Genomic DNA, 16,806 nt, shown 5'->3' on the forward strand with positions numbered 1-16,806 from the left:
TTATTATTAGGTATAGATTTGAAAGCTTATGTTGACAAGGGAGTGTCTGCAAAATAAACAACGACATGCTAGGGTCACCCAACGCCTTGTACACTCCCAGCCACTGACAGGTGGGCCTTCGCGAGGCTAGCGCGCCATGTGGGCAGGCCATACGATGCGAGCGGAGTGACCGTATTTGCATGAGAACGCAAGTTTGATAACTACAAATCCGTATTTTTAAAGTTTTAGCACCAAACTAAACATCAAGCACAAGTTCAATGATTCTCGGTGATATTACCTCTAACATTTTTGACATGTCTAAAATACTTGTTTTATATCTCACCCAAAAGGAGCTTTGTAATAATCAGGGTTCAACACGAGGTGTGACGGCAACATGTGCGTTGTCAGGTCGGCGACGAAGAACAATGATGATATATTTATTATCTCAAAAAAATTTGCATTGTGTAAAGGGAGTTAAATGCACAGAACAACTACTTTCATGTCGCGACTAGCCGAAATCCATCACTTTACGATTCGTGACATTTTGCACCAAACCGAAAATTTGGCAGTGACAAAAACACCGAGCCAATTTCTGAGCGCGTTTTGACGTGACTGATCACTTGCGGGCCGACAGCGGTGACATCGCTCCGTTCAGCTCTGTCCGAAGCGACTGGGCCAGCCCAACCCGACTGCTCCCTCCGTCACTCCCCTCCCTCGCTCTATCTCCCTCTCCTTTCTCTCACGGACATGGCGACGGTTGGCGGCTCCGGATCCATCGGCGAGGGAATGGTGAGGACAAGGCGTGGTGGATAGAGCATGAAGCGTGGCTTGCCGGCGTGGCAGGGGGCACCCAGAGCGAGGAGGAAGATTGCTGCAGCCACAACATATTTGTTTTAGAGTATTTCAGAGACTCGAGTATTTCATCGTCGCCACTGCCGGCGGCGGCAGATGTCGCCCGCACCCTCACGGTGGTGGTTGGGCCCCTAGTTGAGTTGCCTGCCTCTCTGTATTAGCAAGTTTTGAAGCTGGAACTCTAGGGTTCCATATTTGGAAACTTTGTGGTTCTGGTTTCTGTGGAAGAGGGAGGCTGGATGGAGAGGATGGTGATTATCTGTGCGAGAGGAGAGTGAATGAATGCAGTGCGGAGACTGGGGTTTTTTGGAAGAAGGAGAAACCAGTCAATCGATCGAACGACCGCTAGGTTTTCTTTCTTTTTAAGAAGAATCGAACGAGCAGAATGAAAGCGCCAGCCCAGTTTACGAACAAACCCAGCCCAAACGTAAACGAGCGAACATGCCGGCCCGACCCAGCATCTTCGTCCCGAGCGCAGAAAAAAATGGCGGCCACTAACGGTCGTTAATGTCGCGCCGTCATCGCTACCTGCTGGCTGGTGATCGGCCACGTCAAAATGAGATCATTTTTTTACTTAGTATTTCTTGCCACTATCAGAATTTCATTTCGGCGCGAAATGTCACAAATCATAAAGTGACGGCTTTCCACTAATCGTGACATGAAAGTGATGGTTCTTTGCATTTAACTCACCAGCGAGGGGATAACAAATACAAATACTCATACAACATACGAATACAAATATACCTTTTTGAAGAAATATACGGATGTGAATCTTGCTACTCTAGGGCATCTAAAGAGCCGCATTGCAATCTAGGTGCGTAAAGATTGGATGGAGAATATTAAACCAAAAATCAATGTCAATAATGACTCCTATTTGACCCACTTGGAAAATTGGGAGGAGCCAACTACAATGTTGGTTTCCCATATCATTAATTCATGAATAGTAACATGGAATCCTATTTAATGCGCCAACCAATGAAAATAATAGCACGCAAATCCTATTTAATGCGCTAACCAATGAGAATAATAGCATGCAAAATAAAAATTAATGATCACGGGGAATGAATAGGTTCTTTCATGCATGGTGGTTTATATATTTGGAAAACTAATTTTTGTTAGACGCCCTATGCAACTGGACGGAGGGAGTTATACATCCATTCAGAGCAAGTACAATAGGTCCTAGTCAGCAGGCTATAACTCATTCCATGTCATCAAAATCCTACTTGAAAGCGAGAGAAAAGAGGAAAGAGAAGGAGGCGGGCGCTTCACTTGCAGCCGGCTGAAGCGCAAGAAACAAGAAAAAAGCAGCTCCCATGCAGCCATGTGAAAGCTAAAACGCAGAGATCCTCTCCTCCAATCACGTGGCCTTCCTTGCCTCCCTTTGCATGCAAGTAATAAGTGCTATAGTTATTTCAATAGCTAGTCTACAGCCAAGCTATTGTATTAGTGGGCTTTAATGAAAGCTATGTGTGACATGGCTTTGCTATATAGCCAGCAGCGGGCTCTCTTATTAACCATGCTCTAAAAAAAAAAATCTTGCTAATGCATTTATTACTTGCCTATTATTTCACCAAATATTGCACCATTACTCAATATAGCAAATCTGTATTTTTTAGAAATAGAAATAAGCATGCAAATCTTGCTACTAGTACATTTATTACTTGTCTATTACTAATTCACTCCGATAGCTAAAAGGCCACTGCCTACCTACCAAATTGATTCAAATTGCCAGCCTTGCCTGCTCATTCACGCGCGTCCGTTACAGTTCGTCGCACCCGTCTATACCCACGAGGGAGGCCAGGACCCCAAATCTCCAATTCGATTCGACGCGATCCCTTCTATCCCGCTAGAATTCCATCTAGGCACGGCCTCCCGCCCGCCGGATCCCGAGTTGGCGGTGGCTGGGCTACGCGCTGGAACTGGAACCCGGCGCCGCGGCGGAGCATGGTGGCCGCCTGCCCGGGAGGCGTCAAACGGTCAGAGAGAGGCACCGGGCGCTTCTCCTCGGCCGCCGCCGCGGCCGTCAACACCTCCTCGTCCAGCCTTCTTCCCCATAGACATGTAAGTATTCCACCTCATTTCTTCGCGTGCTGCACTGGTGAACTTTGACCGATCTGATTGGCTGGACAGAGGGTAGACGGGGAGCAGAGGAGCAGCCCGCAGATCAGGAGGAGGAGCAGATCCGGGTTCAGCGGTGGTAACGGTCCATTTACCTTTGATGTTCTTCTTAGCTTTGTGGATCATGATGATTTCCGTTGCTCGCAGGCTGCAGCCATGGGACGCTAGGATGATCCAGGGGGACCTTGATGCAAGCGGATGCCGAATCTCTCTGGTGCGGCGCGGTGGCCGTACGTCAGGGAGAGGCACCGGGCGGGCGCTTCTCCTCGGCCGCCGACGCCGCAGCAGCCCGTACGTTACCTTCCTCGTCCAGCCGTCTTCCTCCGAGATCTGTAAGGGTTCAGTTCTACTTTTACCTCACTTCATCAGGTGCTCGTGTTGTATTGATGAACTTTGACCGATAGGATTGGTTGGAGGACACAGGGTAGAGGAGGAGCACGAGGAGGAGCAGATCCAAGTTCTGCCCTGCGATGGTGAGCTTCAGTTACCTTTGTTCGGATCTCTTTGTTATTCTTCTTCACTTTGTGGATTGTGATGACTTGTTTTGCTTGCAGCTGGCTGCAGCCATGGGACGCTATGTCGATCTAGGGGAGGCGATTGATGCCACCGGATGCCCCATGAGGTTTGCCTTAAACTTTGATTTTTAGCATGTGGGAACTGAAAGTCTGAAACTTGTACCAAGTTTCCATGTCGCACGAAAACTTGCACCGCGGAGAATATTTCTCTTTGGTATCACGATAGGCGGAATGCTCAGTCTTACTTTGATGCTCGGCCACACGAGCCATCATGGACTGAATATTGAAATAGTACCGTATTGTATTATAGTAAACTGGAAAGATTCTGCAATGGCCACACATATCTTTGCCGTCTTGACTAGAGTATAGGTTACTGATAATATCGTTGCTTAAGAGCATCTCTAAAGCGGACCCTCAAAGTCCACGTATATATCCGGACCACAATGTTTGGATCAGCTTTTGTCATTCAATACGAACTCGTATGTCCATGGACCAGTCCGCATGTTCGAAATCCCGAGTGAGGGGGCTATGCGGGAGTCCGAACATCCTCTTGACCAACAAAAAGCTACCACGTGCCTACGCTACCACCCATTCCGTTCTCCCCTCTCTCCTCCAAAAGCAAGAGGAGCAGCGATGCATACAGGGACCACGCACCCACTTGCCCTCTCCTCCTTTCTCCCATTGCAATTTCTCTCACGAAATTTGCAAGTAGCTTTGGATGGTTGCCTTCCGCATCTTGTCCGCGTACCACGTCCGGACACGTTTGAGGACATTTGTAGTGTCTGTTTTAGGGATTTGCACTGGAGGCGCCCTCAGGCTGCTTATTACCAAGTGGAATTTGCGGGTTCGATTTTAATTAGAGGCCATTTAAGTTTGTTTGTTTTTCTCCGTAGTTTTTTTTCTTAAGAAACCAGGAGTTTTTTTCATTTCAGTTCAAAATTCGAAGTAATCATACTTGAAATAGTAAACACTACTTGTCTTCTTTCCGTATGTAGGAAACTTTCCTCGTTTGCAATTTTTAGTCTAATACTTCATGAGGAAATTTGTGGTATTAGAACAACTCTAGCAGAGTTGTCATATCAAGCCAAACACATAATAACCTGTATGGCAACTTTGACTAAAAAAAGTCGTTCTAGCAGAGTCGCCATCCACCACTCCGATTGCCATATGTTTGAAGGGAACACCGAATCAAGACCTACCTCAATATTTGGAAGACGGGGAGAGGGACATTTAGAGCGCACTCCATCCCGAAAATTGCTACTTGGCATGAGCGACATTTCCCCTCCCTCCCCTCTTCCCGCCCGCAACGCCACCTAACATACCTCGTCGTAGCACAACCTCCGTTCGACCACATGACATGTCGATGACACCATGAACTCCGACACGACCCCTACATCCCATTCCTCCGGTGTCCCATGGGATCATGCGCTTCCGCTCATCCTACTCCTCCATACTATTCTGCGCAACCCCCCTCAACATCACGTTGCCGAGGACACCACCTTGTTGGATCTTCCATCGACGATGCAACCGCACAGGCTACGGACCCTCTGCTGTCAGGCATCACCTCCATCCTCCGACCTCCCCTGCAGCCACCACACGTGTTGGTCGCGCAACCGTAGCGAAGAACAATACAAAATGGAGGAAGAAGGCGAATTTCAACTCCCCACTTTGTTCAAGCAGCTGTCAAAGCATTGGCACCTTCAAACTTTGAAGCATTTGGTGATATGCAAAGTTGGTAAATAAAGCTCCTTTTTTTGTCCTTTGATTTGTTTGCTTCAATGCAAGGTGTTAGTAGAACAATGGTGGCAACTGTGTAATATTTGTGCGTAGTGATGCTTTTACGTATTTCAGAGGATTGCTTGTTAATAATGAATCCTCCTTGAGGGGTATGATGCAAGATTCAGTTTAGACCAATGATTTGAATAGTAGAGACTTCTCTCTTCGTTAAATGTTGTTGAGCACACTGGGTGGTCGGATGCTGCGAGCAAAGATGCGAAATTGGATCAATTCCATGCCTCCCAATCTTCTATGAAGAAAGCATCTCCAGTTTCAAACTACATCAATGAAGAAGACCTTCTATGTTGTTGGCATGGCATGATACCACTCTGCATGCGGTCGCCAAGAATGGTCAAACTAGTGTAAAGTATTGGAAGCGACCAAAAGAGAGTTCCAACCGTCGAGGAAGGTTTTTGGAGCAAGCAAGGAACTCATCTCCTAGCAGTGTTAGCATTAACAAGTATGTGAGCACTCTTGTCATCATTTTAAATGCCATATTTGCATATAATATTGAGCATTAAATCATTGCTCATTTGTATGTTGTAGTATGGGATAGCCCAGGAAAGGTACAAACAAATGCCGAGGGTGAAGGGGAAAGCATTTGGCCTCTGGCCTCGTTGAAAAGAATTAGAGGGCAATTTGAAGAGGAAATAGAGGAATGAGGAGGCTCCAGCGTTCAAACAAATGAGTCAATCCATTGACGCCATTTTGTTGGAAAGCCTTTCATTTGCATATATTGTTGCAAGAATGGCCATTTAAATTTGTTGTAGGCCTTTCCAAAATCTACTTTGAAGATAGCTATGTCAAGTTTTGTCGACCACAACATATGGATCCTTTCATGTAATACAACAATCCCATCCAGGATGTGTCACCCTGGCATGAACGTCGTCTGTGTCGTTCTATACACATTGTGAGCGATCACCGATTAGCTGTCACTTTAGAATAATGGAAAAAATACAAAAAAATGAAATTATACAAAGCCAAATCCCCATTGTATAATTCAACAAACATACACACAAAATCCTTTTTATGACTCGCAAGAAGCACTGATAGAACTCCTCATCGAACCCATTTGGTCCCGACGCTTTATTCTGATCCATCTATGAGATAGCTTCACAAACTTCTTTGTAAGAAAATGGGGCTTGCAGGATGGCATTCTTCTCCGTCGATAGCTAAGGATTGTTACCTCTGACATCCTGATCAAGTAGGGGATAATCGGAGATAGGGGAACTAAAAAGCAATTTATAAAATTAGTAATGCGGATTTTAATTAAGTCGGTCCTCACCAACGATAGTGCCATCATCCGGTTCTAGCTGGATTTTTTACCACTAGCGATAATATGGAGTCATCAGAATTATGTAAAAAAGAAATATGTTGGTGCTTGATGTGGCGTCTGTTGCATGTTTTTCTTCAAGTTCATCCAATGGTTTCTTGGAATGCGACCATTTATATCGAGTTATAGCTGGAACTTGGAATAGGACTAGTAGATACTGTTCTTGTTACTTAGCTATATTTTTTATACAAATATAATATTGTCTACTATACATGATTTGGACTTTCTAGACAATTCCTTAATAGACAGCTTGAGCCAAACTGCACATGTACTTATGATAGTGAAAGATGGACTCCAGGATATCGAATAGATACAGAAATTGAAGTAAAACATAATTTTATCTCAGTATTCCTTGCCTAAACATTTTTCGGTGTCAATACAAATCCCTGGAGCCAATGCTTTGTGTTCTTCTGCATTTACCCGAGTCACAGCCCCATGTTCCTTAATATCCATCTCAAAACAGACAACAACATAGATGTGAGATAATCTTTCATAACTTGCCCTATCACTGTTGTAGAAATTATCATGATCCACCCCAAAAAAGAAGAAATTATCATCATGATGACTTTTATAAGTAAAACATAAAGTTATTATAGTAAAATCATATTCTAGGGATTTCTCTGAATTTCTTTGACGTAGTGGTGCATGGATTTTGCTGAGTAAATTAGATACCTAGGTGTGCATGCAAGACAGTACCAGAGATGATCAACCGTATATTATCTAAAATATGCTATTATGTCTTATAATCCCTCCACTACCATAATAACGTCACTCTAGACATTGAAGGTCTCCCATATACAAGCTTGACAACAAATTTTATAGTCAAATATTTTGTGAAATCTTACAAAATTTTATATGGAGAATGTTGTGTACATGCACAAGTGGGTGTAGTGTGAACATATCAAATGAAGTGAAGGAATATGTGCTCCGGGTGCACCAAGGTACTTTGGACCATTAGATGTATATCTGACGGATGTAAGCTAGCTGGGAAATGGATTGTTGGCACATTAGCAACAAAACCCTCACGCATTATAAAAATCAGCCCACACTCCACCATTTTCTCCTCTCATCATATTTGTAATTTCTTTCTCCAAACATATGAATGACCATATATGTTGAACCTTATATCCTAATTTAGATTTGGTTTGAGCATCATCTTTGTTTTTATGAGATGTTCAAAACAAGGCTAATGTTGGATATTATTATTATTATTTTGAGACTTGACCGCAACATTCATAAGTTCCAAGTGAAACAAAAAGATATTAATCAGTATTAATCTTGTTTCAAGCATCACGTCAAAACAAATATTATAGCCAGAACGCATCCAAAATCAAACATTTTGTTAAAAAATATATAACCCTTTTTATGTCTAGAACAAAAAATTAAACAAATATATTTATGGATGTGAGAGTAAGATGTAGTGTGTGGATTGGATTCAAAAAAACAGAGGAGAAATTTTCAAATATGTCAACAATCCATCTTCCAGCCCGACCACATTCCTCAGATTTCCATCCAATGGCTCAAAATCACGTGGTTAACTAGGTGCATAGATTTTCCCGTTTCACATGATATGTTCTCGACATCAAGTTCATTTTCTCATGTGGGTGAGCCTCTGATGGTGAGGGCCCACTTGGCAGAGGGCATGTGCACTGACGTAGGCCACTAGTCAGTCTCAAACACTTAAAATCATTTCCTGCACAAATTCTTGCTGTAAAATCGTAGAAATGAAAAGTGGACAATTATGAAAACCCTACCGGCGAAGACATAACTTGAAAGCAATCTCGAAAAATGTGTGTTATCTATACAAATCAATATACATACAATATGGCAGCATCTCTAATATATAAAAAATGGATCATAAGCAATAAATGCAACTTGAAACTTTAGACAAATACATAGATACACTTACAAGGTGAAGAAAACACGCTAATGTTGTTAGGATACACGAGTAAGATTGCAAAAATTAATTGGAGTGAATGTTGAAAACCGTACCAATGAAGGCATAACATTAAAGCTATCTAGAAATGTTAGTACTTATAAAATATCATTGTCCATGATGTGCCGACCATCTATGAGGTAGAAATATATAGATCTTGAGTGATAAGTTTAGGTTGTAGCTCAAGGGTCTAGACCTAAATATTATAGATATAACATGAATGCGCCTTAAAATAAAGGAATTCTTAGAGCCTTTTTCATACCCGTATTGCTATTTGTAGTTTGCCTCATGTTTTATCTTTTTTTGTATCGTTAAACACTGAGTTAAAATGTTTGATTTATTGTGCGATTAAGCAATATTTTGTATGTTTTCACATGACGTCTTGGGGTATTTTTTGGGTAGTTATACACGGTAAGGTTTTTCATACTCATAGAAATATATTGTGACGTTCCTGGCTCGGCCACCGAAAGCCAAGCAAATATAATGAGATATATAATAACGCAACACTTGTACAATCAATTAAAATTTATTATTTTACAGAAAATGATGGTTCACATGTACAAGTGTTTCTATTAGGTGGGCTCTATCTTAAGACTTGGACATGGTCTTAGTGATTGCTATAGTTTCTAGGTTTTGTGTTGAAAGTAACATTTTCAGTGTTTTATTCGTACGAGGTGTGGCATGTTTTAAATTCCACTTTAAATTTAGGCATGGGAAGTGCCATAAAGGACCTACTATAAAATTATTTCTAAGGATTAAATTATACTAACATCTTAGGAAATTTCCACCATCCAAAAAAGTGCAAAGGTTTCTAACTTTGCATGCCAAACTTCCAATCAAATTCATGTAAAATTATTCCATTTAAAACTATCTCAAATTTTAAATTTGATAATTTATGGAATACACTTTTGATAAGTTACCAATACAGTTTCTCCATCCAGCTTCCTTTGCCACAAAATATACCTAACATGCCAAATAATTCAATTATAGAAAATTCGAAAAACAAAGTACTATTATTGGATTTTGTAATATACCTGAGATTCTACAACTTACTGAAATTTCATAAAACCAAATATATAGATGAAAATCACTGTAAATACGACACCACCGTCTCATCAAAATAAGAAACAATCATCACCTACCAGCCCCACAACACGGGGAGATCAGCCACAAAACACACCCACCCATCTGAATAAAATGCATAGTTTTCGTATATCGTATAAACATAGAAATAACCCAGATCCACACGGTCATTCATTATCAAGCATAAGAAAGTACATAACCAGGGTCTCATCAGTGGCACATGCATGTGTACCATTGTTTTGACCAACATCCTTTTAGGAACATGACGAGCTCGTCGTAGGGCTTGTCTTCGATGGTATGTTGCTCGAGGTTGTTCATGAACTGCAATAGAGTGGAGAATGCATTATCCTGGAGGCAAGCGATGCTACCATGGTGCTCGACAACCTCAGTCAAGTACCCTTCACCGTTCACGATGGTGAGGAGGGTAGTGAAGTCAGGTGGTTGAAGGTTCAGGATCCCGTCATAGGGGTTTATCTCATTCCATGAGAAGTAGACACTAGTGCTTGCCTGTGTTTAAGATAATCGTAAAATCTTAAAGTATTAGCTCAGTGGTATAGAGATTCAAAATGTATTCTAATTGGTAAACTAGGTTCCAATTTATTTTATTAAGCTAGCTATTGTCAAATGCTTTTGAATGTAGTTGTTGTTTCTTGTATGTAAACAAGGAGAATTTACCTGGCCACGACTGATGTCACAAGCCTCAGAGGCTTGTGGTCCCTCGCCTGATCGATATGCCACAAACCATGTGTATTATCAATAAAAATATTCAAGTGAACTAAGACCAAAAGGTTGTCACAAATAACTAAAACACCTTTAAACAGTATTAAAAAAACATAGGACTTATTAAACTAGAAAGATCTGTCGAATCCCTTCAACCAAACCTATGTTTAGTTCTCTATGAAACCCGCCATCAGTTTGAAAGATCTGTCGAATCCCTTCAACCAAACCTATGTTTAGTTCTCTATGAAACCCGCTATCAGTTTGGTTAAAGGGATTCGACAGATAATGAGTCCTAGATTTTTTTTGTTATACTGGTTAAAGGGGTTTCAGTTATCTGTCGCAACCTTTTGGTCTTAGTTCACTTGAATATTTTTATTGATAATACACATGTTTTGTGGCATTGGGATCCAGGTGATGGACCACAAGACTTTGAGGGTTGTGACATAAGTCATGGCCAGGTAAATTCTCCTTGTTCACTTACAAGAAATAACAACTACATTCAAATGCATTTGACAATAGCTAGCTTTAAAAATGAACATACTTTATCATTTAGAATGTGTTTTGAATCTATGTACCACCGAGCTAATACTTTAGGATTTTACGATTATCTTAAAGGCAGACAAGCACTGGTGTCTACTCTCTCGTGGAATGAGATAAACCCCTACCACGAGATCCTGAACCTCCAACCACCTAACTTCACTACCCTCCTGACAATCATGAACGATGAAGGGTACTTGACTGAGGTTGTGTGGCGCCATGGAAGCATCTCTCACCTCCAGGATACTGCATTCTACACTCTATTGCAGTTCATGAACAACCTCAAGCAACATATTGTCGAAGGCGACTCCTACCGCGAGGTCATCTTGTTGCTAAAAGGATGTTGCTCAGAAGAATGGTACACATGCAGGTGACACTGATGAGACTCTGGTTATGGACTTTGCTGTGCTTGATAATGGATGATTGTGTGGACCTGTTTATTTCTATGTTTATTATACGAAAACTATGAACTTATTCAGATATGTGGGTGTCTTTTGTTGCTGACCTCCCTGTGTTGTGTCATGGATAGGTGATGATTGTTTCTTATTTTGATGAGACTGAGGTGTTGTATTTGCACTAAGTTTGCATTTATACATTTGGTTTTATGAAATTTCAATCAGTTGCATAATATCATGTATACTGCATTAGCCAATAATAGTACTTTGTTTTTGAATTTTTTTGTAGTTGAATTGACGGGGAGGGCTTTCACGAGAGGTGTGCGGGCGAGGGCCATCACGGCCACGGTGGCCGAGGGCTCACGGAAATGGACGCCCGCAATTGGCCACGTACAATGGGCAGGCCCTTGCTATAGCCCTCACGTCTGGGTAGTTCATGGGGGCTTGCAGAACGGACGTGATGGGTTGGAAGGGAGGCAAAACCCGTTGTCTGGAGTAAGATCGAGTGAGGATTGGAAAGAATAGAAAGAAAAATCAGAATCGGGAGGATTTGTTTTCTGAGACGATCGAGGGAATGCAAGATGCTTTTGATAGATGTTTGGGCTGCGAAGGAAGGAAATGACGTACGGTCTGCCATTTTAGTTAGAGATTTAGTCTTCAGGAATTGATTAAATATTGATTATGATTTATTCTTTTCCATATAAAAGTTACCAAATACTGCCAAAACTTGATTTTATTGGCAGATAAAATCGGTTTAAATAGATCATGGATAAAATACGGTTTAAATGTGTTGGTGGGATAAAAACCAGTGGGGAAGTATTAACCGGAGTGAGGCGAGACTACCAATTCAGACATTAGAAATAGAGAAACTTGATTTTATTGGCAGCTAAAATCGGTTTAAATAGATCATGGATAAAATCCGGTTTAAATGTGTTGGTGGGATAAGGGAATGATTAACCGGAGTGAGGCGAGACTACCAACTCAGACATTAGGAGTAGAAGATTAGAGCAGAGATTTGAAACTGGCTGGTGGGCTGCGTCAGCACATACGCCCTCTGTCAGGTGGGGCCGGGGCGTCAGAGGCTCACCCACAGGAGAAAACGAACTCCATGTCTCCCCTTTGCCATACCTTTTCTCCTCTTCTTCGTCGCATCGTCCTCTTCCTCCAGCACGCCTCCTCCTCCTCCCCCGTCCTCCTCGCTAAAACCCTAGCGCTCCGCCTCCGAGCTTCTCGCCGCCGGCCGATATCCCCGACGGTCCGTGGGCCAGGGCCGGCGTCTCTTGTCTCCACGCGATGTCCGGCCGCGGGAAGAAGGGCGGGAAGGGGGCGGAGGACCTGGGCCGCGCGCTCATACGCCAGCAGAACAGGGCGGCGGCGGCCGCCAAGGAGCGGGGAGAGGCGCTCGCCTCCTCCTCCCGCCGCCGCGCCCCGCCCCTCGAGTCCGTCATCGACGTCAGCGAGATCGACGCCGTCCTCCAGCGCGCCGCCGAGGAGGACCGCCTCCATTCCGCCCTCGCCGCCGCCGCTTCCGCCTCCTCCTCCGACCTCGTCATCGACCTGTAAGCCTCCTCCCGTCCCTCCAGTGAGACATGTTCGTCGGTTCCGGGCTGTGTTGGTTGGAATGGTGTTTGGTCTGAAATGGTTGGGTTGATTGGGCGCAGGGACGCGACCGGGGAGACAGCCGAGGAGAGGCGAAGGCTTCGGAAGGAGCAAGAGGCGCTGTACGCTAACAGCCTGGGGGTTCCAAGGCGGTGAGTGCCCCTGATTGCTCTTGCTTTAATTGTTCTGTTGTTTTGAGTTCATTAGGGTTGTGGTTTTGATCTGACTGTGTTTGTGGCCCGTGATTGCAGTCCACCGTGGACTAATCGGATGACCGCGGAGGAGCTCGACACAAGCGAGAGGCAGGCGTTCCTTGAGTGGCGGAGGAATCTTGCGAGGTTGGTACCGAGTTGTGTTTTTACTCAGTTTATGATTTGGAACTTTCTAGTTTGAAGAGAATTCGGCTGCAAAATGCATGTTGTAGGACTGATAATCTCAGCTAAACTTATTAGCTGTACCATTGATTTTTGTATGTAACTGGTAATGGTATTTGGTAGTAGTACCATGTTTTGAGCATTTGTGTTACGGATTCTTCTCATGGGTTGCGTGCGTAAGCATCAGTGTACATCTTCTGCATATGTTGTGACAGCCATTTTTCTTACAAATGTGCTGCTTGCTGTGTCTTATTGTGCCATTTGACATATTGAAAGCTTTGATCAATTCTTGTACTTAGATTGGAAGAGAATGACAAGCTTGTCCTTACACCCTTCGAGAAGAACATTGACATCTGGAGACAGCTCTGGAGAGTAATTGAACGCAGTGATTTGGTGAGTAATGCTCCACTTTTGCTGCCATTGTCACCCATAAATCCTGTGATTCACTGCTTGCCTACCAGTCTTGTGATCCCAACTGTTAGGTGTTAGCACAATTTTTTGGATTTATCCCATCCGCTGTGTTATATTCTCTAAGAAATGAGTGGCAGATGCATTTGTAAGGTCACACGTGGTCTTTCTGTGCTATGTAATGACGCTGAATTAATATAACTTGTACTCTTACTACTGTATATACTATCCTGTAAATATGCTACTCTGTTGTGCTCAATCCTATTACTGTGCCTTGGTTGAAGATAAGCAACTCATAATGAATATCATGCAGAAGTACTGACTATTGTTTTTTCTTCCATGAAGCTGGTCATGGTAGTTGATGCTCGAGATCCCTTATTCTACCGATGTCCTGATCTTGAGGTACTTCTTGTCATGTTCCTGTAGTAATTTGGTTAACTCAAGGAATATCTAATATGCATAGCAAAATGATTGCAGCTTGTCCCTGGTTTAAGTTTGTCCAGTGTCCAGTTTTGTGCATGGAAGCCAATAGTAGTAAAATTGGTCCAGAAGAGCTGTTCATGAATTCTCATTCGGAGACTACATGCTTAGTAATTTTCTGATGCAAGTATTTGCAAGTTGGAAGCTTGCAACAGCTATATTATTAGAACGTGCTTGTTCCCTGTATTTGTGGCCGAAGCAAATCCAGGTTTTCTGTCTATCGTGAGCAAACATACATAATTCAACCTTCTCATAGTTCTTCTCTGTTAAAATTATCTTGCTAGCATGATCTGTGATCTCAGTCTTGTTTTTCTTTTCTCCATATTAAGATGAACTTTCCATGTTCTCTGCTACAAAAGTAAAATATGTTAATCTGAATCTAGTGTTGTGCATTCATGATAGGTTTATGTGTTTGGCACCAAAATCAGTTGTTGTACCTAATGTGTTCTATTGCGGATTCTGCAGCCTTTTGTTGATCTGATGAGTCTTATATGTACTAGGTATATGCCAAGGAACTTGATGAACACAAGAGAACAATGCTCCTTGTCAACAAGGCTGATCTACTACCTTTAAATATCAGGTCTGCACCTTGTCCATTGTGATTAATTTGTTGTACTATATAGCATGACTATGAAATGACGTCCTTGTAAATTTGGCCTAAATGCAGAGAAATATGGGCAGATTATTTCAAGGAGCACGATATTCTTCATGTTTTCTGGTCAGCTAAAGCTGCTACTGCCACATTAGAAGGAAAAATGTCAAGTGGTAAAGAAGACTCTGCTTCATCTGATATGGATACCAAGATATATGGCAGGGAAGAACTTTTGACGAGGTTGCAAGCTGAAGCGAAATCTATCGCAGCACAAAGGACTTCAGCTAGTAAAGGGGAACAAGAAGCAAGTTCTACCGATTCTGTTTCATCAGTGGCTAAACATGTAGTTGCTGGATTTGTTGGCTATCCAAATGTTGGGAAGAGTTCCACGATAAATGCTTTGGTTGGCGAGAAGAAGACCGGTGTTACTCACACACCTGGTAAGACAAAACATTTCCAGACATTGATAATCTCTGAAGAGCTCATGCTGTGTGATTGTCCTGGTCTGGTCTTCCCTTCATTCTCAAGCTCGAGGCATGAGATGGTGTCGTGCGGTGTCTTGCCGATCGATCGGATGACAAAGCACAGGGAAGCCATCCAAGTGGTGGCAGATCGTGTCCCAAGAGACGTCCTGGAGCAGATTTACAAAATCTCCTTGCCGAAGCCAAAGCCATATGAATCACAATCTCGGCCACCGACTGCAGCTGAGCTGTTGCGGTCATACTGCGCGTCTCGGGGCCATGTCAGCCATGGTGGGCAGCCTGACGAGACCAGGGCTGCTAGGCAGATACTCAAGGACTACATCGACGGCAAAATCCCGCACTATGAGCTCCCTCCTGGTGTTGTCACAGACGATGAAGTAGCAACAACAGAACCTACTGCACCAGCAGCAGAAGGCCCGACTGCTTCAGCAGCTGACGAATCTGGCAGGGACGACTCTGATGAACAGGATGATGCAACAGGAGGTCCAGACATGAGGCAGCTCTTGAGTGAGCTCGAGTCTTTTGACTTGGCCGCCATCGAAGGATCTGATGCCACTGGAAAGAAGCAGCAGCACCAGGCATCACAGACGCAGCACAGGAAACCTCAGCGGAAGAAGGACCGGTCCTGGAGGGCTAGCAACGATGGCAGCGATGGAACGCCGGTGGTAAGGGACTTCCAGAAGGCCACCGTCAATACTCCGACGGTTAGCGTGAGCGGAAATGTTTAGTGCCAGTGTCCCAAGCATCCAAAACAAGCACACATCACAGTTGCTGCCGGGAAGATGGCTGTTGAATGCAAAAAAGGTCAAGAAATACATTCTACACATAATATAGCCGCTTGCTCTGGCTGTCTGCCGACTGCTGAAGATTGTTTCTTGAAGATTGTTTCCTGATAATGTGTCGAACATGCAGAGATTGCCGTTGTGAATATAATGTGGGTTGTGACTTGTGATACGCGTGGTGTTCTGTAATTTTTCAACAATCGACGTAACTATACATATGTGAAGATCATCTTGAAGTACTTTTTTCAGGCTGCTGATCATTATTCAAGCACTAACTATATTTTATTTTACATATACGGAGTGGAATTGCATTGTGCGCATGGATTTTCACATTTTCGGTGAGCTGCAGTATTTTTTGGAGCCAGAGGACAACCTGCCCCCGTTCCATTCATTGAATGATTCATGCAAACTTTGGAGTACGTACCTCTTGCCTCTTGCAAATTTGTTTGTGTAGATTCAGCATTTCAAGTTACATTTTGAAGAGAAAGTTATTTCAATGCAAGAAATGAGAAAATTGAAAATTGAAAATGCATTCTCTCATTCCAGTTCCCCTAAACTACTTTCTCTCATTCAAATACATGTAATCAGTCATTTGATCTTCTCTCATACATTAAATCAGTCATTTAAACGAAGACGCCCATTGTTGTCATTTCCAAGAAAGCGAATCCAATGGTGGCCATGCACACACATTGAATTTGAACCCCAACAGCCCAACACCCACCCTTCGGTTCTCGCGCGCCCAGTCACCAACGCATGCGCCCCATCGCAATGCTGCTGCTCCGCCTTCACATTTCACACTCGAACCCCTACTTAACAACCACCTTCATCTACCCGCGTTCAGACTT

General features: G+C 43.2%; 1 protein-coding gene and 1 long non-coding RNA gene across 3 annotated transcripts; both read left to right on the forward strand.

Annotated features, from left to right (window-relative positions):
* Positions 1 to 2,574: 2,574 nt before the first annotated feature.
* LOC123119277 (uncharacterized) lies at positions 2,575 to 10,629 on the forward strand. 2 transcript variants are annotated; one of them, XR_006458584.1, is made up of 6 exons: positions 2,575 to 2,892; positions 2,962 to 3,028; positions 3,097 to 3,281; positions 3,354 to 3,422; positions 3,504 to 5,700; positions 5,787 to 10,629. It is a non-coding gene; the product is annotated as an uncharacterized lncRNA (long non-coding RNA). The 2 variants fall into 2 exon arrangements; XR_006458585.1 differs by having other exon boundaries at positions 3,373 to 3,422.
* A 1,733-nt stretch (positions 10,630 to 12,362) lies between these two features.
* LOC123119278 (GTPase LSG1-1) lies at positions 12,363 to 16,200 on the forward strand. Its single transcript, XM_044539011.1, has 7 exons — positions 12,363 to 12,803; positions 12,906 to 12,995; positions 13,095 to 13,181; positions 13,517 to 13,610; positions 13,971 to 14,027; positions 14,606 to 14,685; positions 14,773 to 16,200. Exons 1-7 carry the CDS (start codon positions 12,538 to 12,540, stop codon positions 15,905 to 15,907), a joined length of 1,809 nt encoding a protein of 602 aa, XP_044394946.1. The 5' UTR covers positions 12,363 to 12,537; the 3' UTR covers positions 15,908 to 16,200.
* Positions 16,201 to 16,806: the final 606 nt, after the last annotated feature.

Source organism: Triticum aestivum, chromosome 5D (genome assembly GCF_018294505.1).
Source record: "Triticum aestivum cultivar Chinese Spring chromosome 5D, IWGSC CS RefSeq v2.1, whole genome shotgun sequence".
In the NCBI taxonomy this organism is placed as follows: domain Eukaryota; kingdom Viridiplantae; phylum Streptophyta; class Magnoliopsida; order Poales; family Poaceae; genus Triticum; species Triticum aestivum.

Excerpts from the sequence above, each read along its gene's own strand:
- LOC123119278 (XM_044539011.1), top strand. The coding sequence starts at position 12,538 with ATGTCCGGCCGCGGGAAGAAGGGCGGGAAGGGGGCGGAGGACCTGGGC. Across the intron at positions 12,804-12,905 it reads TCCGACCTCGTCATCGACCT|GGACGCGACCGGGGAGACAG; the intron begins GTAAGCCTCCTC and ends GATTGGGCGCAG. Across the intron at positions 12,996-13,094 it reads AGCCTGGGGGTTCCAAGGCG|TCCACCGTGGACTAATCGGA; the intron begins GTGAGTGCCCCT and ends CCGTGATTGCAG.